The sequence below is a fragment of the Elephas maximus genome, chromosome 9, assembly GCF_024166365.1.
Source record: "Elephas maximus indicus isolate mEleMax1 chromosome 9, mEleMax1 primary haplotype, whole genome shotgun sequence".
In the NCBI taxonomy this organism is placed as follows: Eukaryota; Metazoa; Chordata; class Mammalia; order Proboscidea; family Elephantidae; genus Elephas; species Elephas maximus.
In genome coordinates this window covers 107,501,938-107,528,538 of record NC_064827.1, presented here as the reverse complement: position 1 = coordinate 107,528,538, position 26,601 = coordinate 107,501,938, and the positions used below count along the sequence as shown (strand labels likewise).

The 26,601-nt window shown below is 37.1% G+C and overlaps 1 protein-coding gene across 4 annotated transcripts in view; it reads right to left on the bottom strand.

The window, feature by feature from the left end:
* ERCC6L2 (ERCC excision repair 6 like 2) overlaps window positions 1-26,601 on the bottom strand; it is a 142,659-nt gene that overhangs the window by 71,580 nt on the left and 44,478 nt on the right. For all 4 annotated transcript variants that reach the window (XM_049894851.1, XM_049894848.1, XM_049894852.1 and 1 more), the window contains 5 exons: window positions 25,444-25,563; window positions 21,823-21,894; window positions 20,916-21,061; window positions 7,707-7,802; window positions 4,177-4,276 (listed from right to left, as the gene is read on the bottom strand). In XM_049894851.1, coding sequence (XP_049750808.1) covers window positions 4,177-4,276; window positions 7,707-7,802; window positions 20,916-21,061; window positions 21,823-21,894; window positions 25,444-25,563 — 534 coding nt within the window. The remainder of the gene's footprint in view (window positions 1-4,176; window positions 4,277-7,706; window positions 7,803-20,915; window positions 21,062-21,822; window positions 21,895-25,443; window positions 25,564-26,601) is intronic.

Sequence of the window (26,601 nt, the reverse complement as noted above, 5' to 3'; positions counted from 1 at the left end):
TTATGACCCTATGTACACAGAGTAAACACTGCCTGGTCCTGTGCCATCCTCACAATTGTTGCTATGTTTGAGCCCATTGTTGCAGCCGCTGTATCAATTCATCTCCTTGAGGGTCTTCCTCTCTTCTGCTGACCCTCTACTTTACCAAGCATATGTGTCCCTTCTCCAGGGACACATAACTCCTGATAACACGCCCAAAGTACATGAGATGAAATCCTCACTTCTAAGAAGCATTCTGGCTGTACTTCTTCCGAGACAGACTTGTTTGTTCTCCTGGCAGTCCGTGGTATATTCAAGACTCTCCATCAACACCATATTCAAACGTATCAATTCTTCCTTCTTCCTTCTTCACTGACTAGCTTTCACAGGCATAGGAGGCAACTGAAAATACCACTGATTAGGTCAGGTGCACCTTAGTCCTCAAGGTGACATTTTTGCCTTTTAACACTTTAAAGAAGTCTTTTGCAGCAGATTTGCCCAAAGCAATACGTCATTTGATTTCCTGACTGTTGCCTCCATGGCTGTTGATTGTGGATCCAAGTAAAATAAAATCCTTGACAACTTCAATCTTTTCTCCGTTTATCATGATGTTGCTTATTGGTCCAGTTGTGAGAATTTTTGTTTTTTTTATGTTCAGGTGTAATCCATACAGTCTTTGATCTTCATCAATAAGAGCTTCAAGTCTTCTTTGCTTTCAGTGAGCAATGCTGTCATCTGCATATCATGGTTTCTCCAGTTCTGATCATTGAGTTTTTCTTCATGTAGTCCAGTTTCTCAGATTATTTGTTCAGCATACAGACTGAATCAGTATGGCAAAAGGATACAACCCCAACACACATCTTTCCTGATTTTAAACCACACAGTATCCCCTTGTTCTGTTCGAACAACTCTCTTGGTCTAGGTACAGGTTCTGCACGAACACAATTTGAGTGTTCTGGAATTCCCATTCTTCGCGATGTCATCCATAATTCGTATGATTCACACAGCTGAATGCCTTTGCACAGTCAATAAAACACAGGCAAACATCTTTCTTGTATTCTCTGCTTTCAATCAGGATCCATCTGCTGATGCAATGGTGTCCTTCCTTTCACGTCCTCTTCTGAACCCGGCTTGAATTTCTGGCAGTTCCCTGTGGATGGGCTGCTGCAACTGTGCTTGAATGATCTTCAGCAACATTTTATTTGCCTGTGACATTAATGACATTGTTCGATAATTTCTGCATTCCGCTGGATCACCTTTCTTTGGAATGGGCATGAATACACAGACATTTACACTATTTTCTTCTTAATGAAAACAAAAATGCTGAATATAATCCTTGTCATCCTTCACTATGCATATGTGAGAGTATTTCTCTCAGGTGGGTATGGAGAAGGTACTGCGTGTTTTACATTTTAACATGCTGTTATATCAGCCTTTAAAATGAGTGTACCAAGTTGTATTCTCAACAATAGTATATGAGTATCTCTCATGCTCATGAGAGGTCAAAACCAAGAAACAAAAAATCTGTAATGAAACTGATGTGCAAAGCTAATGACTTTGTTTTATTTAGTATTTCTAGATTACAAGTGTGTTTAAACATCTTTTCATATGTATGTTGACCATTTGTATTTTTTCTTCAGTGAAATGCCTAATCATAGTCTTTTTGTTTGTTTCTGGGAGTTCTTTATTCTGATGCTAATCCTTTATTATATATACGGAACATAGTTTCTCCTAGTTTCTCTTTTAAGCCAGTTTATAGTTTCTTTGTCATTGTTATGGGTTGAATTGTGTCCTCCAAAAAGATATGTTTAAGTCCTAACCCCTGTACCTGTGAGGGTAACCTTGTTCGGAAATAGGGTCTTTGAAGATGTTATCAGTTAACATGAGGTCATACTGGAGTAGGGTGGTCCTAATCCGGTGTAAGTGGTATACTTCTGTGAGAGGAAAAGAGACATATATGCACGTGTGCATGCACGCACGTACTCACACATACACATACACACACACACACACATACACAGGAAAAAATGCCATGTGACAATGGAAGCAGAAATTAGAGTTATGGTGAGGCAGCAAGCCAAGGAATGCCTGGGGCTACCTACCAGCAGCTGAGAGAGATAAGAAAGGATCTTCCCCTAGAGCCTTCAGGAAAGCATGGCCCCGCTGACATCCTGTATTCGGACTTGTATGTAGCCTCCAGAACTGTGAGACAATAAACTTCTGCCATTTTAAGTCACCTATCTTTGGTACTTTGTTATGACGGCCCTAGGAAACTAATATAGACACGTGGAAGTTTCACATAAAAAATGCAGTCAAATTTACAATATCTGCTTAGGAGGCTTTGTCATTCTATTTCGTTCTGGGGCACCCTTTCCTACCTAAGATTTGAAGTATATTTTTTTCTGACACTTATATGATTTTTACAAGTAAGTTTTGCTTTTTAATACATCTGAAAGTTATTTCTGTGAGCGGTGTAAGGTAGGGATCTCATTTTATTTTTTTCCAAATAGTCACCAATTGTCCCCACTCTGTTTCCAGTACTCTTTTTTTAGTTACAATTTATGTACCACAAAATATACAGATTTTAAGTTCATGGCTCAATTGTTTGAAAATTTTTCCAACTTTTTATTTGGAAAACCTCAAACCTATAAAAAATTTGAAAGTATTACTATATATTCTTCCTTAAAATTCAGAAACTGTCAACATTTTGCCACATTTCCTTTATCTTATCTGTTTCTCTTTACACACACACACACACACACACACGCTGTTTTCCTGAAGTCTTTGAAAATAAATATTATGACCCTTCATCCCGAACACCTCAGCAGGAATCTTCTGAAAAAAAGGACATTCACTTACATTTACCACAATACCACTACCATATTCCAAACCTTTAACATGGATACTTTATTATTATCTTGCATACTATCATTATTCAAAGTTTCTCAATTACCCAAAAAATATTCTTTAAACTTGTTTGTTTTTTTTCCAATCCAGAACCCAATTAGGGACCATGAATCACGTTTGGTTGTCACTGCTCTCTCTCTTCATTAAAATAACCTTTACATACAGTGAAATGCACAGATCTTAAGTGCACAATTTGATGAGGTTTGATAAATGCAAACAGCCATTAAAGAGCCACACTGATCAATCTGTAAAAGACTTCCATCACCCTACAGAGTTTCTCTGGTCCCCTCTCCAGTTACCATCCCCCGATCCAGGGACGCTACTGTTGTGGTTGTCCTATACCAGAGAACAAAAGGATGAAAGGTTTCTTACACAGCTAAAAGCTTTAAGAAAACAACAAAAACTGCTGTGTACAATTCTATTTTTAGAATTAAGCAAACAGCATATATTTAAGATTGGATCATTCTTAGGTTAACTACCACCACATGTGGCAGATGTTTGCTCTTAAATAGATATGCCAACAGAATATATAGGGAACAATTCAAATTTAACACTTATAATTAAACTTGAACCTCATACCAGATTTTCTCAAGTGAGCAGTTATAAATAAACTTTGCTTATTTAGAGGTATAAATGGAGCAGTAATTGACACTCAATAAGGATAAAAAAAGTTAATGCAATTTTAGATAACTACTAAAAGCACAAAGTGCACTTGAGTTCTATTCCTACAATTTCATTTATTGGGGTATCTCTGGGTCCCAGTTCCATTATGTTCAACACGAAAAGGTTGCATTAGATATCACAAGGCAGTGTGACCCAATCTTTTTCATGTCATGGCTCATGTAGAAAATGGAAACATATGAACAGCCTCCTGGAGTGAACAGAGGAGGCTGTTCAAGGCCGGAAGCTGGTCTAGGTGATCTTATGGTCCAGGGGGCTGTAGGTACCAATGTCTCAGTGCATTAGTAACCCATCTGAGGCATACCACTATGTCTTGGCCCACAGTTTGGGGAGCTGTGACCTGGCTACTCAAATTGGAGCCTGTGGACTAGTAGTCTGGGCACACCAGGGAGACAGTTAAGGATGTAGACTCTTGGGCCCCACCCCAGACCTACTAAATCAAGACCTGTATTTTCACATGATCATGTACTCTAGCATATATTTCATAATCTTATTAAGTTCAACATTATAGTTAGAGTAAAATTTAAAATTTTATTTTTACATGAATTTTCCCCTAATTTTTAAAAACAAACATTTACTTTTTAATTACAGTAAGGGAAATGTATTTACCTGCTTGTACACCTGTCGTAAATACATGATCTCTTCCACAGTGCCCAAGGATATCAGCCTAAGCACTTTGACATCCCTGCACTGCCCAATTCTATACGCTCTGCAAAAAGATGAAAAACAAAACAAAAATCAGGTGAAACAACTTCGGGTTCAAGGAGTAGCTTTTGGGCTTAAAAATGAAACATTATTACATTTTTAATTAATTTTAAAAGAAAACATTTTATGCTTAGGTATGCTATAATTATTTAATGATAACACAAAAATAGAAATTCATGTAAAAAGACTAATTAGTGTGAAGAAAAGTAACATAGAAAAAACAAACATATCAACTTCATTTGTTATAAATACCACCTTCGAGTGTCCCAAAGCTTTTCCTAAATTCATGTTTTCCTTTTTCATGGCTGTCTTAAGCTTACGATTGGGTTGTGTACCCAAATTATTCCATTTATATAAAATTCTCAGAAATTCAAATTAATGTACAGTGACAGAAAGCAGATGAGTGGTTGCTTGGGAATGAGGGGCAGTTTGGGGGGGGATGGATTACAAAGGGGCACAAGGAAAATTTGGGGGATAATGGATATAGTCACTATTTTGATTGTGGTTATGGTTTCACAGGTGAATACATATGTCAAAATGTATCAAATTTTATATTTTAAATATGTGCATTTATTATACACCAATTATACCTAAATAAAACTGTTACAAAGTTAAAAAACAAAAAGCAAGGTGGGAAGCAGTTAATCATAGGTCTGCGGGGAGATGGCCCAGGCATCGGGACTGGTACTCCAGGCGTTTTGACCCAGACCACAGAGCTAATTAACACTCTACTCTGACTCACAAGGCTGGTTAACTCTGGGTCCATTCATTCCCTGCAGCTTCTCCCAGGTGGATGCTTTACTGGGTGCTCTGAGTGAGGTCACCTGTTCCTAAATGCCTCTCACAGCTGCTGAGAAGATGGGCAATGCCATACTGCCTACATGTCTGAAAATGCTACAGTTTGGGGAAAATTTTTTTTTTCATCTTATGAGGTCGCTCTATGTTGTTATATTTGGGCTTTTAGTAGAGGGCATCTTGGGGTCCTACAAATCTTTACTCATACCCGCAGAGGGGAATGGGGGACCTGTGACACGACACAGCCAGGCGTACATGACCTACATTCTCATTTCCATCCCGCAGCCTGGATTCCACGGTTCTCATGATCCCTTTCTCTCCCACAATGCACTTGGGCTCTAAAGAAAACCAGAAATGGATCTAAGTCAATGACCTTTGGGTGTATGCTCTGCCCAGTTTGGTGAATGGCAGAGATTCCATTAGAATGCATATCTTTTAATCTTTATGGACAAAATTTTTATATATGTTGTCTCTTTAGACCTATGCTTTATTAATTTCTTGGTCCATAAAGCAGAAATTTATGAGATGGATCTTCTACCGTGCGTTAAAGAACTTAAACAGTGTGTAAGTTAATGAATATGTTAGTTCTCAATAGTCTAGATGAAAAAGCACAAAATTACACCAGATGCCATAAGAAAAAAAATTGGAGGAGATTCGCCTTTGGTTTTAATTTGACCATTTTCCTTGAACGCTGTCAGTGGAGAAAGGTTGGTTAAAAGCACAGGCCCTGTGGTCAGACTGTGTGGATTTAGATCCTGGCCCTTGTGAACTTGAGCAAGTTAGTAAAGCTTTGTGCCTCAGCTTCCACACACCTAAAATAGGTACGATAATAGCATCTACTGCATAAGGATATTGCTGAGTATTAAAGGAGATAATCACGGAAAGAAAGCACTAACTTACAGTAACCAATAAATGATAGCTGTTATTCTACCTTTGTCCTTATTTTTGCTGCCACTTAAAGAACAGGGGCTAATTTGCTTCATATAAGGCTGCACCCAATAGAATATTGTGTATACTGTAACTGAGGAGCTCTTGTAAACACAGTGTATTATAAGCCAAATTGTATCTATCAAGCAATCGGTATGAGTAATTTAATTTTCTATACAGGCAAAATCCACACGTGATTTCCTTTGAATGTCCATAGTACCTGGCGTGACACCTCGTGAATATTAAGTGTTCAGTAAATGTTTTTGACACTTATTTCTACAACACTGAAATATAAACTTTTATGACACTGAAAATTAAGTTTCTCACTAAAAACAAAACAAAACAAAACATCGAGGCCTCTTTATTAAGTGGTAGTTCACTGACCGTCCTTTCAGCTTCTTCTACAATTATTCGTCTATTTTGTTTTTTGCCTCATCTTCAGTTAATCTAAATAATTTATATTCTTCTAGAAAAACGTCCTGAATTTTCAAATGTATGTGTATAAAACTATAGAAAAAGTTAGACATTGTAAATAAATAATAGTGGTAGTCAGCTGGACTTTCTACTGTCTAAGCTTTTGTGTATATTTGACTTTTTACCTTAGACTAGACTTATCAAAAGTTTGTCCGTTTTACTGTCTTTTTCAACTAATAACTAAAAAAAATTTTTTATGTTTACACTTTAGTTTTTATTTCAATAATTTATATTTTTATCTTTATACAGTTCTTTTTATTTTCTTTAGGTTTATTTCATCTTATCTTCCTAGTTTTCTAAAGTATATCCTTCTTTCAGTCTTTCAGATTTTCTAAGAAATGAATTTAAGACTAAATTATCATCAGAATGTAAATATTGATCCATAGTGATTTCATTGTTATTTATTTCTAAATAGTAAGTTCTCTTTTGATTTCTTCTTCAATTCAAAAGTTGTTGCAAACTATTTTTAAAATTTCCATGTGACTAGATTTTTATCAGCTAAATGTTCATTATTATTTTCCAAAAATACTTTTTTTGTATTAAAGTCATGGAATCAGTGATTTCTATTAATATATATATATATATGAACAAAAAAAAAACCCATTGCCATCGAGTCGATTCCGACTCATAGCAACCCTATAGAACAGAGCAGAACTGGCCACAGGGTTTCGAAGGAGTGCCTGGTGGATTTGAACTGCTAACCCTTCAGTTAGCAGACGCAGCTCTTAATCACTATGCCACCAGGGTTTCCAATTAGAATATATGTTCATTAAAAAAAAATATTCTACAAACGTTTGAAAAGACTGGCTATTCTCTGTTGTCATAAAGTCATATGCATTTATTAAATTAAGCTGGATAATTGTTATTCAGATAATCTATATACTTATTTTACCTAGTTCATAACTGATTTCTGACAGAAGTATATTAAGTTTCTGATTACGATTGTGTATTTGTCCATTTCTCCCCATAAGAGTTCTTGTTTTGCTGTGTAGCAACTCTTATACCTTCCTGATGGATTGTTTTCCTCTTGGCTTTGTTTAATTTCCGCCTTTTGCCATGAGTTCCATTAATATTTTGCCATTTGGATTCAGATGTTTAGGGTTATCTTAAATAGAAGTTTTTCACAAGGTTTCCCCTATCTTCTAACCATATTCATACTATACGCAATCTAAAAATCTCAGGAGTACTTTGAGACTAAAAGCATTTGCAGTGCACTTTAAATTTTGTCAATTTTATACCTGTCAATGGCTTGAAGATCATTGGCTGGATTCCAGGTAGGGTCAAATAATACAACAACATTAGCACCAACAAAATTGAGGCCTAGTCCACCAGCCCTAGAGGAAACAGGAAAGAGTATATTAAAACTGCAAAAAACAACTGCTGTGCTTTAATTCAACTGTACCAGGTTTCTACAGCCAAAACAATACGGTACAGCATTAACATCATTAAAGTAAGGTGAATAAAACAAAAATGAAATATCTATAGAATGTTTTCTCTATCACTCTGAAAACCCCAAACCGTTGCCACCAAGTTGATTTCTGACTCAAAAGCAACCCTACAGGACAGCGTAGAACTGCCACACAAGGTTTCCAAGGAGTGACTGGTAAATTCGAACTGCTGACCTTTTGGTTAGCAGCCAAAGGCTTAACCACTGCACCACCAGGGCTTCCATACTGAAACTAAATAAAGTAATATACACATTTAATAATTCAATCCACGAGTAGACATGCTTCTCTCTATTCCTCTCGCCAAATGCGGCTAAACAGCCTTGATATTATATATAAAACAAACATAAGAATACTCTGAAAAATGGAGAGAAGACAGACAAGTTAGGGATCACAGGACCAAAGAAATAATATGGTAGTGAGTCCTCAGGCTTTCTTTTTACCTAATAGATCCCAGAGTGGGTTCTGGAGAAGCCAGAGAACTGGAAATAGCAACAGGCACAGACAAAAAAACCCCAAGAAAAGCCATCTCCCTTTAGCCAAAGAATCAGAAGAGATGCACCCTAGCAAGAGAGAAGAATGTTGGACGATAACATCCCTACTCTTTCCAAATATCACAGAAAAAACTGATGGCCCCACCTGGATTTCCACCCTTACGTGCTGTCAGGGTATTAGAGGACACCCACTAAAACATAAGATTTTAAATAAGATATACAATCTCATAACACTTAGAATGTCTAGGATACAATAAAAAAAATCAGCTGACATGCCAAAAATCAAGAAAATCTCAAATTAAAGAAGAAAAGACGATCAACAGATGGTAACACTGAGATGAATCAGATATTGCAATTATCTGACAAGGATTTTAATGCAACCATCTTAAAAATGCTTCACCAAGAAATTACAACATACTTGAAACAAATTTTTGTTTAAAAAAAAGAAAGTCTCAGCAAGAAATAGAAAGACCCAAATGAAAATTCTACAACTTAAAAATACAATGGGGCGGGGGGGGAAGCTTGTTGGATGTGCTCAGTAGTAGAGAGATGACGGAAGATAGAACCAGTTTATTTGAGCATGGATTAGTATCTTTTACCCAATCTGAACAACAGAGGGAAAATAGACTAAAAAAAAAAGTGAACAGAGGGATAATAACAAAACAGCTAACATTCATATCATCAGCCTTTCAGAGGAAAAGACAGAGAGGAGGGGACAGAAGAAGTATTCAAAGAAACATGTCTGAAAATTCCCAAATTTAGATAAAGACATAAACATACAGATTTAAGAAGGTGAGTACCCCAAGCAGGATAAACCCAAAGAAATCCATACCAAGACACATCATAAGTCAGCTTCTGAAAACCAAAGACAAAGAAACATCTTGAGAGCAGCCAGAGAGAAATGACACATTACTTATAGGGGAACACCAACTTGATCTCTCATCTGAAACCACAGAAGCCAGAAGGAAGTGAAACAACACTTAGAATTGCTAAAAGAAAAGAACGGTCAAGGCAGAATTTTGTCTGATGTGATTTTCAAAGTATGTAGAGGAATTATTTAAGACAATTATATTATAAATGCAGGAAGGTAAAGAGAGTTAAAGGGTGGTAAGGTGTCTGCACTTCACTCCAGCTGGTAAAACATCAACACCAGTAGACTGTGGTAAAGTTATGTATACATAAAGTAAAACCTAGAACAACCACTAAAAAAAAAATCTATACAAAGAGATACACTAAAAAATACTACAGATTAATCAAAATAAAACTCTAAAAATGGTTCAAGTAACCCACAGTTAGACAGAAAAAAGAAAAACAAAGTACAGAAGAACAAACAGAAAGCAAAAATTGAAGGATGTAGAATAAAAGAGACTTAAGAGATAATATGAACCATCACAATGAATGAGCCTCATTCAGGCAAACCACAAAGAAAAAATTATGAGACAACAGAGGAAATTTGAACACTGACTGGGTGTTTGATAATATTAATAAATTATCCTCAATTTTTTAAATGTGATAATAGTATTATGGTTTTATTATGAAAAAAGAGATCCTTATAGAGATACATAGTAAAATATTCATGGATGAAATGAAAAAAATTCAATTCATTGATAAAATGCTTTTAAAGGTATAAATAAAATGCTACTCTTTTGAAATTCTTGGAACTTGCAAATAAACACATTCAGCATTAAATCATGTGTAATACTAGGAATCCTGAACTGTATTAAGACTACAAAAAAAAAAAAAAATCCCCCAAAACCCAAACCAATTGCTATCCAGTCAGTTCAGTGACCCCATGTGTACAGAGTAGATTGCACTCCATAGGGTCTTCAAGGCTGTGGCCTTTTGGAAGCAGATTGCCAGGCCTTTCTTTCAAGGTGCCTCTTAGTGAGTTCAAACTGCAACTTTTCCGTTAGTAGTCAAATGCTTAACCATTTATGCCCAGCCAGAGACTCCTTGTATTAGAATGATTGGTTAGTAGGTACTGTCAACTAGATTTCAACTCATAGTAACGCCATGTGACAGAGTAGATCTGCATCATAGGGTTTTCTAGGCTGTAATCTTTACAGAAGATTAGAGGGCTGCTGGGTAGGTTAGAACCGCCAACCTTTCAGTTAGCAGGTGAATGCACTGTTGCATCACCAGGGCTCTTTTGTATTAGAATTAAAAAAAAAAAACAAACCCAAACCCACTGCCTTCAAGTCAATTCCAACTCATAGTGCCCTACAAGTCAGAGTACAACTGCCTCATAGGGTTTCTAAGGAGCAGCTGGTGGATTTGAACTGTGAGCCTTTTGGCTATCAGCTGAGCTCTTTAAACACGGGGCCACCAGAGCTCTTGTATTACAACAAGGACCATCAAAATCCTGGTTTTATTTGCCAAGCATAACCTCGGCTAATGTTTATAGGGATCATTACATGAAATTCTAATATTTTTAACCTAACACCTTGTAAACTTCAGAGTAAATACGTTAATTGATAAAATAGTCTTTCTTACTCACTCATCATAAGGACCAGCAATACTGTCTAGTTACCTAACTGCTCAAATATATGTATGCTTTAATCCATACCACCAAAATAACAATCTAAATATATCACAGCAGATGATTTATTTCATTTAAAATAAGCCTCTTCACTGACAGGTTATTTTTTAACTATTGATATTTTCAGAAGAAAATAAATCTTGGCAGTTTAAAGTGTAAAAAAAACATGTAAGGTATTTGTCATGATTTTCACTGGCTAATAAAAAAACAGTAACTAAGAATCTCAAATTTTTGATACTAAAATTGGTCCTAAAGAGTTGATCAAAGTAAAAGGATAATAACAGGTAAGCAGATGTCATACCAAAATGGATGAGTTCCTAACAGACTCACTAATGAAAGGCTAATGCAAATGTCATGCAAACCGTAACATTTTACAGTGAACAACAGTTTTCTTCTGAAATTTTAGGCATGTGGGGAAAGAGGTAAGATGACCAAGTGTTAATAAGATTTGATTCAAGGGAAAGGAGGCATGGCATTTCAAAATAGCAACTTTTTATTTTTATTGGCAATGTAGTAGGGGAAATGAAAAAGCTAAGAGAGAGGTAGTATTTCCAGGAATGGAAATCCTAAGACTTGCTGATAGACATACAGTTAGTTATCTACGGAGGTTCTAGTTCATTAAACCTGAAAAGGTGAAGGCCGTAAAGGACCGTCAATGCTAACAAATATTTCTCACAAATATAGTTCTCAAAAATTTAAAGATGTTATCAAGACACTTGTTTTAAAAAGGACTCTGATTACATGCACCACAGCTTACATGACCCCGAGATCTGAAGACCTAGATGGTGCCCGGCTACCACTACCTACTGTTCTGACCAGAATCACAATACAGGGTCCCCAGGACACAGCAGGAGAAAAATGTAGAACAAAAAATCAAATTCATAAAAAAAGGCCAGACTTACTGGCCTGATAAGATGCTGGAGGAACCTCTGAGACTATACCCCTAAAACATCCCACTGACTTGGAACTGCAGCCATTGCTGGAAACCACCTTCCAGCCAAGCAATAGAGAGGCCTACAAAATAAACAGTAACACCCAAAAAGAACGTGCTCCATAAAACAGACAATTATACAGGACCAAAATGGCAACATTTGCCTAAAAGTAAGGATGAGAGGGCAGGGAGGGATAAGAAAACCAGATGAAACAGGGAGCCCAGAGCAGAAACGGGGAGAGCGCTGACACAACATGGGGACCGCAACCCATGTCATGGAACACTTTGTGTACAATTTATTGAATGAGAAACTAATTTGCTCTGTAAACTTTCACCTAAAACACAATCTAATGTGCGCTGCAAACTGTCAACTAAAACAATAAAATATCCTTAAATATTATCCTGTGTATAAACAGTGGTAAATGGAAATTTAAAATTTGATCCTGAAATTTAAGTATCCTGCTCCAAAGTTGTGCTATTGTCTCAAACACATGGTACAAATTACATAGCTGACTTTTGTTTGAAATGTAGATTTTAGACACAAATTTAAAAACTTTAAAATAAAACTCCTTTATTAAAAAACATGAATGTAAATAGCTTTAAACCAACAAATATAGTAATGTTTGGGGGAAGGGGAGCCAGCTAGAAATTAATTCCCTAGGAACAATTTAATAAACGTTTAATGAATCCTTTTTTCTTTTATCAACTCACCCTGTATATATTTAGGTAGTATCCTGAATACATACTACTCCATCCTGTGGAATATATTCAACTTGACATCACAGTGTATTCATGCTTTACGTATCACTCCACATCTCCCTACACCAACTAAGTCTAATAAGAATATTCTGACGGATTCTAAGTTCACCAAATAGAACAGAACTGTATATACAGAATGTATGTTAAAGATCCAACAGTCCACCCCATCACTGAAATGAAGCAACAAGTTAATAATGATAGTTAATATTATTATTATTATTTTTATGGCAGCCCTATTACTGTGTTGGTATTTTACACCAGGCACTGGGAATCATTACTAGCGCTTTGATCAATAGTAAGGTCTCCTGGCTCAACTGTTCTTTGTTTATCATGCTCTAATGGCATTCTACATCAGGCTTCTGAACCTGTCCTGCAAAATACAGTTTTTTGCGAAAAAAAGAAAAAAAAACTTTTAAAATAAGAATTTAGAGCATTTAAGTTATTTGAATCATTCTTGTCAACAAAGTTCCATCTTAAAAACAATAAAAACCCATACTCCTCTTTAATCACTCCCCCTATTTCTCTGATTCCCTTCATAGCCACATTTCTTGAAAAAAAATTTTGCTACACATAAGGTCTCCATTTCCTTGCCTCCAGTTCTTTATCACACTATAAATTGCCTTCTACCTCCAAACGAAAAACCAAACCCATTGCCGACTCATAGTGAACTTATAGGACAGAGTAGAACTGCCCCATAAGGTTTCCGAAGAGCAGCTGGTGGATTCAAACTGCCAACCTTTTGCTTAGCAGCTGAGCTCTTAACCACGGCGCCACCATCACTCCTCAAATGCTACTCTTATCAAAGTCACCAATGAATGCCAAAGCCAAAAAATTGTTTCAGTTATCTTCTTCAGCAGAATTCTACATAGTTGAATATTCTTTCCTTCTTTAAATACCCTCTTCTCTCAGTTTTTTAACACTGCACTATAATACTGATCCCCTAGCTACTTCACTGGCAATTCTTTTCTGCCACTTTGTTGCAGGTTCTTCTTCCAGTGCCCCTTACATGCTGTATCACTTTAGGGCTCATCTTTTCACCTTCTCTCCAAGCTCTCCCCAGGTGATCTTATCAGGTGACTCTTGACTATTTAATTATTTCACTAGTCCAGGCCTCTTTACCGAGCTCTAGATTCATGTGCCAACTGCTTATTTATTTGACATCTCAAAGTTAGTATGTCCAAAATTGAAGTTTGGATCCTCTCCTGAAAATCCACTCCTTGCTCAACACAGTAAATAGTCCATTAACCAGCCAGCTGTTCAAGCTACACAAATGAAGATCGGCCTCACCACTGACGCCACCAGCATCTCCAAAATATATCTTGAATCTACTCACGTCTCTTCATTCCAACACCACCATCATAGGCCAAGTCACCGTTCACCGGGACTAAACAGCCCCTTTACTGTTTTACTGAGCTCTCCGCTTTTATAAGGGTAAACTAGAAAAAGTAAAAATCTGCACACTAACATAGTGGGAAAAAGAAGTTCGTACCTACCAAGACGTAAACGAAGGGGAAAAAGAGACATTGCTACAAAAAATGGGAACTACAAGTCTGAGCCTCATGCAGATTTAGGCCCACACATTTCCAATCAAAGGTAGTGTCTAAGAAAAATTAACGACTGGTTCTGGTTATTGCTTATGTACCTTTTGTAAAAACACAGTTGAAGAACATATTTATTATGCTATGCTCTTTATGTACAGACATATGTAATAAATTACTCCTTGAATTCAGTCACAGGAAAACAAGGATCCAAAACCTCTCCTGCCTTAGTTAGGATGCCTAGCAGAAGCAGAGACAAAACCACACAAGTGGAAAACTCAACCACCAGTCTTCAAACAGTTTCCACTGAAGAAAAAATCTCACTGAAGATAAGCTAAAAATAAAAAATATCACAAAATATGTGAAGAAATAATCTACCATAAGCAAGAGGAAATAACAAAGAGATTAGCACCCCCAAGTACAGAAGTTAACAGAGCAAAATTACCCCTCCAAAAGGAGGTTTTTTTTAAAGTATGATTTAAATGACTAAAACAAAAAAAGAAAGACTGGAACCCATAAAGCACAAAACACAAGTAAAAATGATCTGGCAGATGTGAAAAAGAATAAAATAGGACTTCTAAAGATGAAAAATACAGTCTTTAAAAAATAAGAACTCACATGAACCAGAGACCTACATCATCCTGAGACCAGAAGAACTAGTTGGTACCCGGCCACCACCGATGACTGCCCTGACAGGGAGCACAACAGAGAACCCCTGAGGGAGCAGGAGATCAGTGGGATGCAGACCCCAAATTCTCATAAAAAGACCATACTTAATGGTCTGACTGAGACTAGAGGAATCCCGGCTGTCATGGTCCCCAAACCTTCTGTTGGCACAGGACAGGAACCATTCCCGAAGATGACTCATCAGACATGAAAGGGACTGAACAGTGGGTAGGAGAGAGATGCTGATGAAGAGTGAGCTCATTATATCAGGTAGACACCTGAGACTGTGTTGGCATCTCCTGTCTGAAGGGGGGATGGGAGGATAGAGAGAGTTGGAAGCTGGCAAAATTGTCATGAAAGGAGAGACTGGAAGGGCTGACTCATTAGGGGGAGAGCAAGTGGGAGTATGGAGTAAGATGTATATAAACTTATATGTGACAGTCTGACTTGATTTGTAAACGTTCACTTGAAGTTCAATAAAAGCTAATAAAAAAAAAAAAGAACTCAATGGATGGATTTAACAGCAATTTCTGATAGAATTAAAGAGATAACTAGGAAATTTCTGGAGTATCTCAGAAAATTAGACTAGGGTGAGCCAAAGAAAAGTGAGAGACTGATGCCTGTCATAAGTTTTTCTGTACTCTTTGGTCTGTTACTTAATGCATTTATTACATGGAAAAACATTACTTAAAAATCAAGAATGTTATGTGTGTTCTGAGTCCAAAGGACTCAAACATACCAACAATCAGGAAGATGGGAAAGGACCAGTAAAGTTTTGTTCTGGTACACATAAGGTCGCCATGAGTCAGAGCTGACTCAACGGCAGCTAAAAACAACAACCTGTGTTTTATAAAACATAACTGAAGACAGTATTCGTCATGTCATCTAAAGTCTTTGTGTAAGGACTCATATGAGAAGTTATTCCTGAATTCACTGACGGCTCCTTCTTTTCCTTAGTTGCAAGAATTCAAGAAGAATTTCAGTGTTTAACAGCAACAGCTTACTCACTCCATGTATCATTTTATTCCTCACTTTAAATGACTTTCACTCTGATTTCATTTTTACTTTTTTTTCTTTTTACATACATTTATTTTTAAAGTTCCCTGAAATTCTTTTTGGAAGAGAGTGAGACTGAATCTAGAGAATTTTTATTATATATTAGATGTCAAAAGTTACGGATTTGTGACCCCCCCAAAAAGGAATTAATTTTATTTAGGTATTTATACTGACTTAAATCTTTCTCTAAAGTATGTATATTCTTTAAAAAAGCCTTCATTAGAAGACTTAACATTGTAAAAATGTCTATTCTACCAAAAGGTATCTATAGATACAATGTAATTCCGAATCAAATTCCAACGACATTTTTTAATGAGATGGAGGAAAAAATCACCAACTTCACATGGAAGGGAAAGAGGCCCAAGATAAGTAAAACGTTACTGAAAAAGAAGAACGAACTGGGAGGCCTCTACCAAATTTTAGAACCTATTATACCGCCATAGTAGTCAAAACAGCCTGGTACTGGTACAACAACAAATACATAGACCAATGGAACAGAATAGAGAATCCAAACATAAATCCATTCACATATGAGCAGTTGATATGTGACAAAGGCCCAAAGTCAGTTAAATGGGGAAAAGACAGTCTTTTTAACAAATGGTGCTGGCATAACTGGATATCCATCTGCAAAAAAATGAAACAAGACCCATACCTCACACCATGTGTAAAAACAAACTTGAAATGGATCAAAGACCTAAATATAAAATCTAAAATGATAAAGATAATGGAAGAAAAAATAGGGACAACGTTAGGAGCCCTAATACATGGCATAAACAGTATACAAAACATTACTAACAATGCAGAATAAAAACTAGATAACTGGGAGCTCCTAAAAATCAAACACCTATGGTTCATCAAAGACTTCATCAAAAAAGTAAAAAGATTACCTACAGACTGGGAAAAAGTTTTTAGCTGTGACATTTCTGATCAGCGGCTGATCTCTAATAGCTACATGATAGTGCAAAAACTCAACTACAAAAAGACAAATAACCCAATTAAAAAATGGGCAAAGGATATGAATGGGCACTTCACTAAAGAAGACATTCAGGTAGCTAACAGATACATGAGGAAAAGCTCATGATCATTTGCCATTAGAGAAATGCAAATCAAAACTACAACGAGATTCCATCTCACTCCAACGAGGCTGGCATTAATCCAAAAAACACAAAATAATGTTGGAGAGGTCATGGACAGACACTGCTGTTGGGAATGTAAAATGGTACAACCACTTTGGAAATCAATTTGGCGCTGCCTTAAAAAACTAGAAATAGAACTACCATACGATCCAGCAATCCCACTCCTTGGAATATATCCTGGAGAAATAAGAGCCTTTACACAAACAGGTATATGCACACCCATGTTCACTGCAACACTATTTACAACAGCAAAAAGATGGAAGCAACCAAGGTGCCCATCGACGGATGAATGGATAAATAAATTATGGTATATTCACACAATGGAATACTACATATCGATAAGGAACAATGATGAATCTGTGAAACACTTCATAACACGGAGGAATCTGGAAGGCATTACGCTGAGTGAAATTATTGAGTTGCAAAAGGACAAATATTGTATGAGACCACTATTAGAAGACCTTGAGAAATAGTTTAAACAGAGAAGAAAATATTCTTTGATGGTTACCAGAGTCGGGAGAGAGGGAGGGAGGGAGAGGGGTTTTCACAAATTAGATAGTAGACAAAAACTATTTTACGTAAAGGAGAAGACAATACAGGCGAGGTCAGCACAACTGGACTAAACCAAAAGGAAAGAAGTTTCCTGAATAAAGGCCAGTGTAGCAGGGGTGGAGGTTTGGGGACCACGGTTTCAGGGGACATCTAAGTCAACTGGTGTAATAAAATCTATTAAGAAAACATTCTGCATTTCACGTTGAAGAGTGGTGTCTGGTGTCTTAAATCCTAGCAAGCGGCTATCTAAGATGCCTCAATGGGTCTCCACCCACCTGGAGCAAGAAGGAATGAAGACCAGCAAAGACACAAGGTAATCATGAGCCCAGGAGACAGAAAGGACCACAAAGACCAGAGACTACATCAGCCTGAGACCAAAAGAACTAGATGGTGCCTGGCTACAACAGATGACTGCCCTGACAGGGAAAAACAGAGAACCCCTAAGGCAGCAGGAGGGCAGTGGGATGCAGACCTCAAATTCTCATAAAAAGACCAGACCTAATGGTCTAACTGAGGCTAGAAGGACCCCGGAGGTCACAGTCCCCAAGACAGGAACCATTCCCAAAGCCAACTCTTCAGACAGGGATTGGACTGGACCATGGGATAGGAAATGATACTGTTGAGGAGTGAGCTGCTTGGATGAAGTAGACACATGAGACCACGTGGGCAGCTCCTGTCTGAAGGGGAGATGAGAGGGCAGAGGGCGTCCGAAGCTGACCAAATGGACATGAAAGTGGAGGGAAGGAGTGTGCTGTCTCATTAGGGGGAGAACAGCAAAAAAAACTAGGAGTATATACCAAAACCAAGCCTAGTGCCGTCAAGTCGATTCCGACTCATAGCAACCCTACAGGACAGAGTAGAACTGCCCCATACAGTTTCCAAGGAGCACCTGGCAGATTTGAACTGCCGATCCTTATGGTTAGCAGCCGTAGCACTTAATCACTACGTCACCAGGGTTTCCAGGGTTTCCACTACCCCACAGCTGTCGAGTAGATACATAAATTTTTGCATGAGAGACTGAGTTGATTTGTAAACTTCCTCTTAAAGCACAATAAATTTTTTTTTTTTTTTAAAAAGTCTTCATTAGAGATTCATAAATAGGTGTTACAACTGATATTACCTTTATAAGACCTATAACAATGTTCTGCTGCTATTATAAGGTTTTCACTGGCTAGTTCTTTTCAGAAGTAGACTGCTGGGTCCTTCTTCCTAGGCTGTCTTAGTGTGGAAGCTCAGCTGAAACCTGTCCTCCATGGGTGACCCTGCTGGTATCTGTATACTAGTGACATAGCTTCCAGCATCACAGCAACACGCATGCCCCCACAGTATGACACACTGACAGACACGATGGTACTGTAGGAAGAAGTCCAAACTGCACTGAGGGCACTGGTGAAAAACAAGGCTCCAGGAATTGACGGAGTATCAACTGAGATGTTTCAACAAACAGATGCAGCACTGGAAGTGCTCACTCGTCTATGCCAAGAAATTTGGAAGACAGCTACCTGGCCATATTTATGCTTATTCCCAAGAAAGGTGATCCAACCAAATGTGGAAATTATAGAACAATATCATTAATATCACAGGCAAGCAAAATTTTGCTAAAGATCCTTCAAAAGCGGCTGTAGCAGTACATCAACAGGGAACTGCCAGAAATTCAGGCTGGATTCAAAAGAGGACGTGGAACCAGGGATATCACTGTTGATGTCAGATGGATCCTGGCTGAAAGCAGAGAATACCAGAAGGATGTTTACCTGTGTTTTATTGACTATGCAAAGGCATTTGACTGTGTGGATCATAACAAATTATGGATAACATTGGGAAGAATGGGAATTCCTGAACACTTAATTGTGCTCTTGAGATACCTGTACATAGATCAAGAGGCAGTTGTTCGGACAAAACAAGGGGATACTGATTGGTTTAAAGTCAGGAAAGGTGTGTGGCAGGGTTGTATCCTTTCACCACACCTATTCAATTTGTATGCCAAGCAAATAATCTGAGAAGCTGGACTGTATGAAGAAGAACGGGGCATCAGGACTGGAGGAAGACTCGTTAACAACCTGTGTTATGCAGACAACACAACCTTGCTTGCTGAAACTGAAAAGGACTTGGAGCACTTACTAATGAAGATCAAAGACCACAGCCTTCAGTATGGATTACACCTCAACATAAAGAAAACAAAAATCCTCACAACTGGACCAATGAGCAACATCGTGACAAACAGAGAAAAGACCGAAATTGTCAAGGATTTCATTTTACTTGGATCCACAATCAATACCCATGGAAGCAGCAGTCAAGAAATCAAAAGACGCATTGCATTGGGCAAATCTGCTGCAAAGGACCTCTTCAAAGTGTTGAAGAGCAAAGATGTCACCCTGAAGACTAAGGTGCGCCTGACTCAAGACATGGTATTTTCAATCGCGTAATATGCATGTGAAAGCTGGACAGTGAATAAGGCAGACTGAAGAAGAACTGACGCCTTTGAACTGTGGTGCTGACGAAGAATATCGAATATACCATGGACTGCCAAAAGAATGAACAAATCTGTCTTAGAAGAAGTACAACCAGAATGCTCCTTAGAAGCAAGGATGGCGAGACTGCGTCTTACATATTTTGGACATGTTGTCAGGAGCGATCAGTCCCTGGAGAAGGACATCACGCTTGGCAAAGCACAGGGTCAGCAGAAAAGAGGAAGACCCTCAATGAGGTGGATTGACACAGTGGCTGCAACAATGAGCTCAAGTATAACAATGATTGTAAGGATGGCACAGGACCAGGCAGCATTTTGTTCTGTTGTGCATAGGGTCACTATGAGTTGGAACTGACTCTATGGCACCTAACAACAACAAGACCTATAACAGTGGAGCTGCTCTGGTTGAGAGAAGGTAGACGCAGTGGAGGGAAAATACCTGGCCCACCCAGCTCCACAGGCTCTCTATGGCTTCTCAAGCACAGTTGGAAAGCCACTGCTACAACTGATTCTCAGTTATCCAGCTAATAAGAAGTCTGATTGTTCTGACCACAAGGCATGAACCAAAGTATCACCAGAGAAAATTCCTAGGAGGAAACAGCCATTTCTTATTGTTACCTTTATAAATCCAGACTTATAAGGAGAATTCAGCGATGATAAAGGAAATGAAAGAAAAGGTAGGTAAAACTCAAGATATTATTATTTTGGTCATAATTAACAGCATTTTCCCTGCTTCGCCTTAAGGCCAAATGAAACAAAGCCATACAAACAATAACCACTGAAAATATGGATCATTTTAAAAAATTATTCTAAATCTTAAAAACAATTAGATAAAAATCAAGTGATCAAATTTGATTTCCTCACATTGTGGAGACGAGGCAGATGTTAACATCTTGCGCACTGTTGAACTCCTTCACGATCTTGATTCTTTCCTCTGACTTTGTGCTCCCATCAAGTCGCCGGAAATCAAGCCCAGCCGCCATGCAGTACTGTTGCAGCACATCAAGCAACTAGGGGGGGAAAAAGCTCGTTGCCGTTGAGTCAATTCCAACTCCTAGCGACCCTACAGAGCAGAGAACTACCCCATATGGTTTCCAAGGAGCGGCTGGTGGAGTTGAACTGCCGATCTTTTAGTTAGCAGCCAAGCTCTTAACCACTGTGCCACCAGGGCTCCGCAACTAGAGGAAAGGTAGGTACTAATTCTGGGCTGAATGTGTCTGGCACCATTACAGAGATCAGGTTACCGTCACTCACTTCTTTCTGATAATTACAAAAGAAACATACTTTTCTCACTTCTGACCCAGATATTTCTCCCATTATCCTGAATTGATTTTAAATTTCAGCAACTTTTGCTTTAAAAAAAAAAAAAAAAAGGCAAGCCAATCTTTCCAAAGAAAACCAATCTTTCATTTTTTTAAGCTAAAAGAAAGTAATAAAACCAAATAAAAAGAAAATTATTGGATAAATCATGTATAAATATATTTTATTATTTGTGTAGTTTTCTAAGTTCTAAAATGTCTTGAAAAAGTTATTATTAATAAAAACATCAAGAGAAGATAAAAACGTACCTTTGAATTTGCTATTTGACAGTAACCATTGTATAAGTAAGCCTCAAGTGTCTGTTTTCAAACTTCAGGTTGCTCCCCTCACTACCTTTCCTACAGCGTGTATAAGACAGAAAGGTGGTCGGAAGCTGCTGCTGTCACTTATGTGTTATGCCTCAGGGCTCAGGGCTGGAGTCAGTCAAGAATGTACTTCGGACAAAACTCACCTTGGTGGAAAAGGAGAAAAGGAGAACTTTATCTTTGTTTTTTCTGCAGTGATTTAAAAGCTGCTGAAGGACCTGGAAATGAACCACGGAACATTTGAGAACCAGTTCCAGTTAAAAGTACACTTTATACATAGAAACAGCATTTGACAATTTCATACAAATTATTTTTCTACAACACTAACTTCAGTCACCTTTTCTGAGTCTCTTCATTTTTGCCAAGTTAGAGCAAGAAAGTATTAAAAATTATATCAAATGTTATTCATAATCATATTGTCAGTGAGGAAGTGAAGTTCCCAAAGGCCTTTATTTCATCTCATCTGGCTTTAATAAAAAGGAAGCATGTAGATTATGGGATGCATTTAAATGGATTATTCAATTTCTAAAATACATTTTCTTTATACTTACAATATGTTAAGATACTACAGTACAGAGCAGCATTCCTTTTCGGAAGTATTTCAGTTTTCTCTAGATAAATGTAATGAAATGTGTTCAATTACATCTAGGTTCTAACAGTCTTGATATTTATTTTTTTTTAATAAGCAGCCAGATATACACCGCTTCTCACTTTCTCCCCTCTGTTTCTCTATTTACAGTAAGCCCTGACTTCCAGATTCTATTCTGACCTCAAAATGCCAACAATCTGTCCACATACACGGTGTTTGCTGGGAGGAAGCAAGTAATCCAAAGACTTGTGTATGATGAAGCGACCCTGTTATTATTTAAATAGGCATTTCCACATCTGGCAATCACAGCTCCAGAACACCATGGAAGAGCAATCCACAGAAGTAAAAAAAAAAAAAACAAAACTTCTATACTAAGATTTTTCTGAACTATGTGATAAACACTTAAGCAACTTTATTAATTCGAATGCAAACTTTTAAGTAAGAAAATTTATACTCAATATAACACTATCTTTGCGTTACGCTAACTTTGACCCCTAGTCCTAAAACAGGCAATGAAATCTAAAAAATAAATTCTATTTGGCTAGCCAATCAAAAGGTGAATAAAAACGTCACAGATTAGGTAAACAGTATTTCAATATTTGGAGAACATATAAAGTAAGTTACATTTACATTAGCCTTTTTTAAAATAATTGATTCTATATGAAGTATGTACATTTGAATTTCACATAAACCATTAACGTTTTAGATCATGAAATTTACTCGGATTGTTTGGAGTGGTATCATACCTGTTTGTGATTTTAAGTATTCTTGAATATTATACAATAAAAACAAGTACAAGTAATAAGAAAAGTGAGTGCTCTGAGACTGGAAGTCTTTATTAGGCTAGTTTAAAAAAAGACTAAGTGAATATGAACACTAATATCCTTACCAGAAAATTTCAAAAATGACAATATGAGTCTGCATCTTAATAACACAGTTTGTCCTCCACAGAATAGGAAAATTCGCCTGTAAAGGGGTCCTAATTTTGGGGGTGCTCATAGCTAAGGAATCTCAGCACTAAGCTTTCCTCAAATTAGTCAGGTAGGTCTAGAAAGACAAACACAGCCCTTACATGATTCCAGCACCGCGGAGCTGGATTTCCCAGTCTCTGTTTTTTTTTCCTTTTTCTACGGCCAGTGACTCTGGTATTTATCAGGGGAAAGAAAGTAAGGATTCTTAATAGGGGAAACAGAGAAATTTGTGACCATCCCCTGCGTAATAGTTGAGGTCAACAAAGACCTTACCACTCAAGAGAAAGAGCTAGGGTTCATTAATGTAGCTTTTCAGCTGTGAAGGCCATAGCAGACATGATGTCCAGAGATGCCCGGCAGCTCTGCATTGACCTTTAAGAATGGCCGAGATCTTTCATCACCTGAGTTCAAGAAGTACATGCAACTCAGTTACTTGGCATTCTTAACCCCACAGGCAATAATTTCATGGTAAGCTTACCGGTTCTGCACCACCAGATCAGTGCATCAACACCAGATCACGGTGTAAATCAAGGGATGAAACACAGTCCTAGAAACACATCCCTTGCTTATTACTCTTGCTCTTTTGTCAGGGCTTCTCACAAAACTAATACATTACTTGCTTCCTTCACATATAAATGCATCTGCCCTGTCTCCAGCAACAATTTATGCTTGCTTTTCCCTTCTAAAAATCATAAAGAAAAGTAAATCTAATAATTATTTTAACCAGATATCATTATTCCTAGATACAAAACTCAAATTAAAAGTGTGTTTTAAATCATATATTTGCACAGTGGTTGAGAACTTGGCCACTAACCAAAAGGTCAGCAGTTTGAATCCACTAGCTGCTCCTCAGAAACCCTAAGGGGCAGTTTTACTCTGTCCTAGTGGGTCACTATGAGTCAGAATCGACTTGACAGCAAAAGGAATAAGAAAATTAAATGCAGAGTTATGAAATTCCAATTAATTTCAAGAGTTTAACTTTAGCAATGAATACTGCAGTTTTTAAAGTAAGCCATGATTTCTGGAAATATTTTATTGGCTTAAATTATGGAATAGTAGGGCCTCAGTTCTAAGCTAATTGGGTTTTTTATATTTTTTAATATAAAAATAATTAAATAAAAGTCAATAAAATGGATGATTAAAAATAGATTTACTATTGTTAGAAAATTTATTGGATTTCCCTTATTTGTTGTGATAGCAAATCATATGATAATCTCATAAATACAAATTTGTTTATTTAAAAAATACACGCACAGATTTTTAAAACAATTTAGAGGTCTCAAGTAATTTAAACTATGGGGAGCTTATGTAGTATAACTATTAAAAATATTTCCAGAATATTAAGAGAAAAAAAATTGATTACTTTGAATTACTTCCTCTTATTCCATCTGGCAAAAGAAATAATTTACCTTTTTCTTAATTATAACTTAGAGTTGGGATTGCTTTGTAAAAATATTTAAATTCATAAATAAAGACCTTTGATAGTTCATAAGGGGTTAAACAAACTAATTCTGTTTTGAGGAGACCAGAAGTTGTTAGCATTTCATGCCTCCTGTCCAGGGCAATGCCCAGAGGCCTGGGTGGTGACTGGAAAACCTAGCTGTACTTTTCACACCCCTCCCTCAGTAATGCATCACCAAGAATGGCACCCCTACAGGTCAGCTTCCCTGTGTAAAACAAATGTTCCCTTGCCATCAATGTGAAGACTGAATAACCTTACAATCTTAGTTGGCAAGTAAAAACAAGAGGCAGAAAATTCAGTCTAGACACAGAGGACTTGTCTACCTTTAACTCTTCAAGCAGTTGTTTTCTCTAATTCCACACTAACTCCTATCCCATCGTCCTATTAGCATTAGCCTTTATATTTCCGGGAGGTAGCTCCCTGGATCCTTGAGGTCGAGCTATTACATATATGGTAGCAGCACACATTTTTAGAGGGCATGAACCCAACACACACATAAGCAAAGCCTGAAGTACATCTGATGCAGCTACTGCTAACTGCGAACCGACATGTGCACACATCTGTACGCGGGGTGGACAGTAAGCTAGTAAGGGCTGACATAAAGCCACCAGGTAGGTGCCTTTGGCCACCTCTCTCCTCCCTGACTGGACAGCTGTTCTGATTAGTTGGTGTCTCTGCTATACTACTTGATAAATATTCTGTATATTATCCCTACCTGTATGCAACTTGAAAGAAAAGCACTTACCTTCATTTTTCCACTGTATTTGGGGTCAGAAATTGTTTCAAAGGCTGCATCTTTGCTTTTCCGAACAAAATCTGGGAATCTAGAAAATACCTGATCGCATATCCTACTGATAAGCGTTTTCTTGAGGGAAAAAAGGTAGAAGAAAAGAAATTTCAACTTAAACCATGTAAACTTATATAAATTGAAACTGTGAAAAAAAAGTCATTCCTATTCAGAAGGAACATATTTTGAAGATTTTGCCTTTTTCTGAGTCAGAGTAATAATTCAGAAAACTTTAAAGTGATATGTTACCATATGGCTTTGCTGAAATCGTAGATATTGACATGACTACTAACTTTATCATTACTTTTTTAAGGTTTCCAAACCAAGGAGCCAAATACTCTCCAAAGAGCAAACAGTAACTATCAAAAAACAATGTTAAATTCTTATTACCACATTTTTAGGCAAGTAATACACACCTTCTACATTTGTTTGCCAACCACAGTCTCCCCCTGCAAGGTATTTTCATCAGCACTGCTATGCCAATTGTTTTTTACATGTTGTTGTAAAAGAAATTAGCTCATTTTTACAAAAATACTTTGCCGGGGGAGGGCACCGTTGGCAAACAAACATAGAAGGTGTGTGTTATTTGTGTAAAAATATGGTAGATTAAAAGTACATTCAAACAGCATCAAAGCTGTAACAATAAAAAGATAACAAAATAATTAAACAAAAAGGTGTTTAGAAAAAATCTTTTATTTATATTGTACTCTAGAATAAGAAACAACTGGAAACAACCAAAGTGAATGACTGCATTTACGACTCAACTTTGAAATAAACTGATTTTTGCTAGTTTGGAGAATACCTCTAGTATTTAATATACCGATTATTATAAATCCTTATTTTAATCCAGTAGTTTAGATACATGCAATTAGATAGATTATTAGTGGAATATGACTGATTCATCAGTTACACCAAAGGGTGTAAGAGAAAATAAATACACAAACATTATCAGAAGCATAACAGAAAGTTCTTATTTTAATTAAAACTTAAAATTTCTCACTTTGATTAAAGAGTTATGTGTGCATACTCCTTGACACACAAATTAAAAAACAAGCAAGTCAGTTGCCTTTTAAACTTCATACAAAAATAACTTAAGGATATTTGGCTAAGAAATTT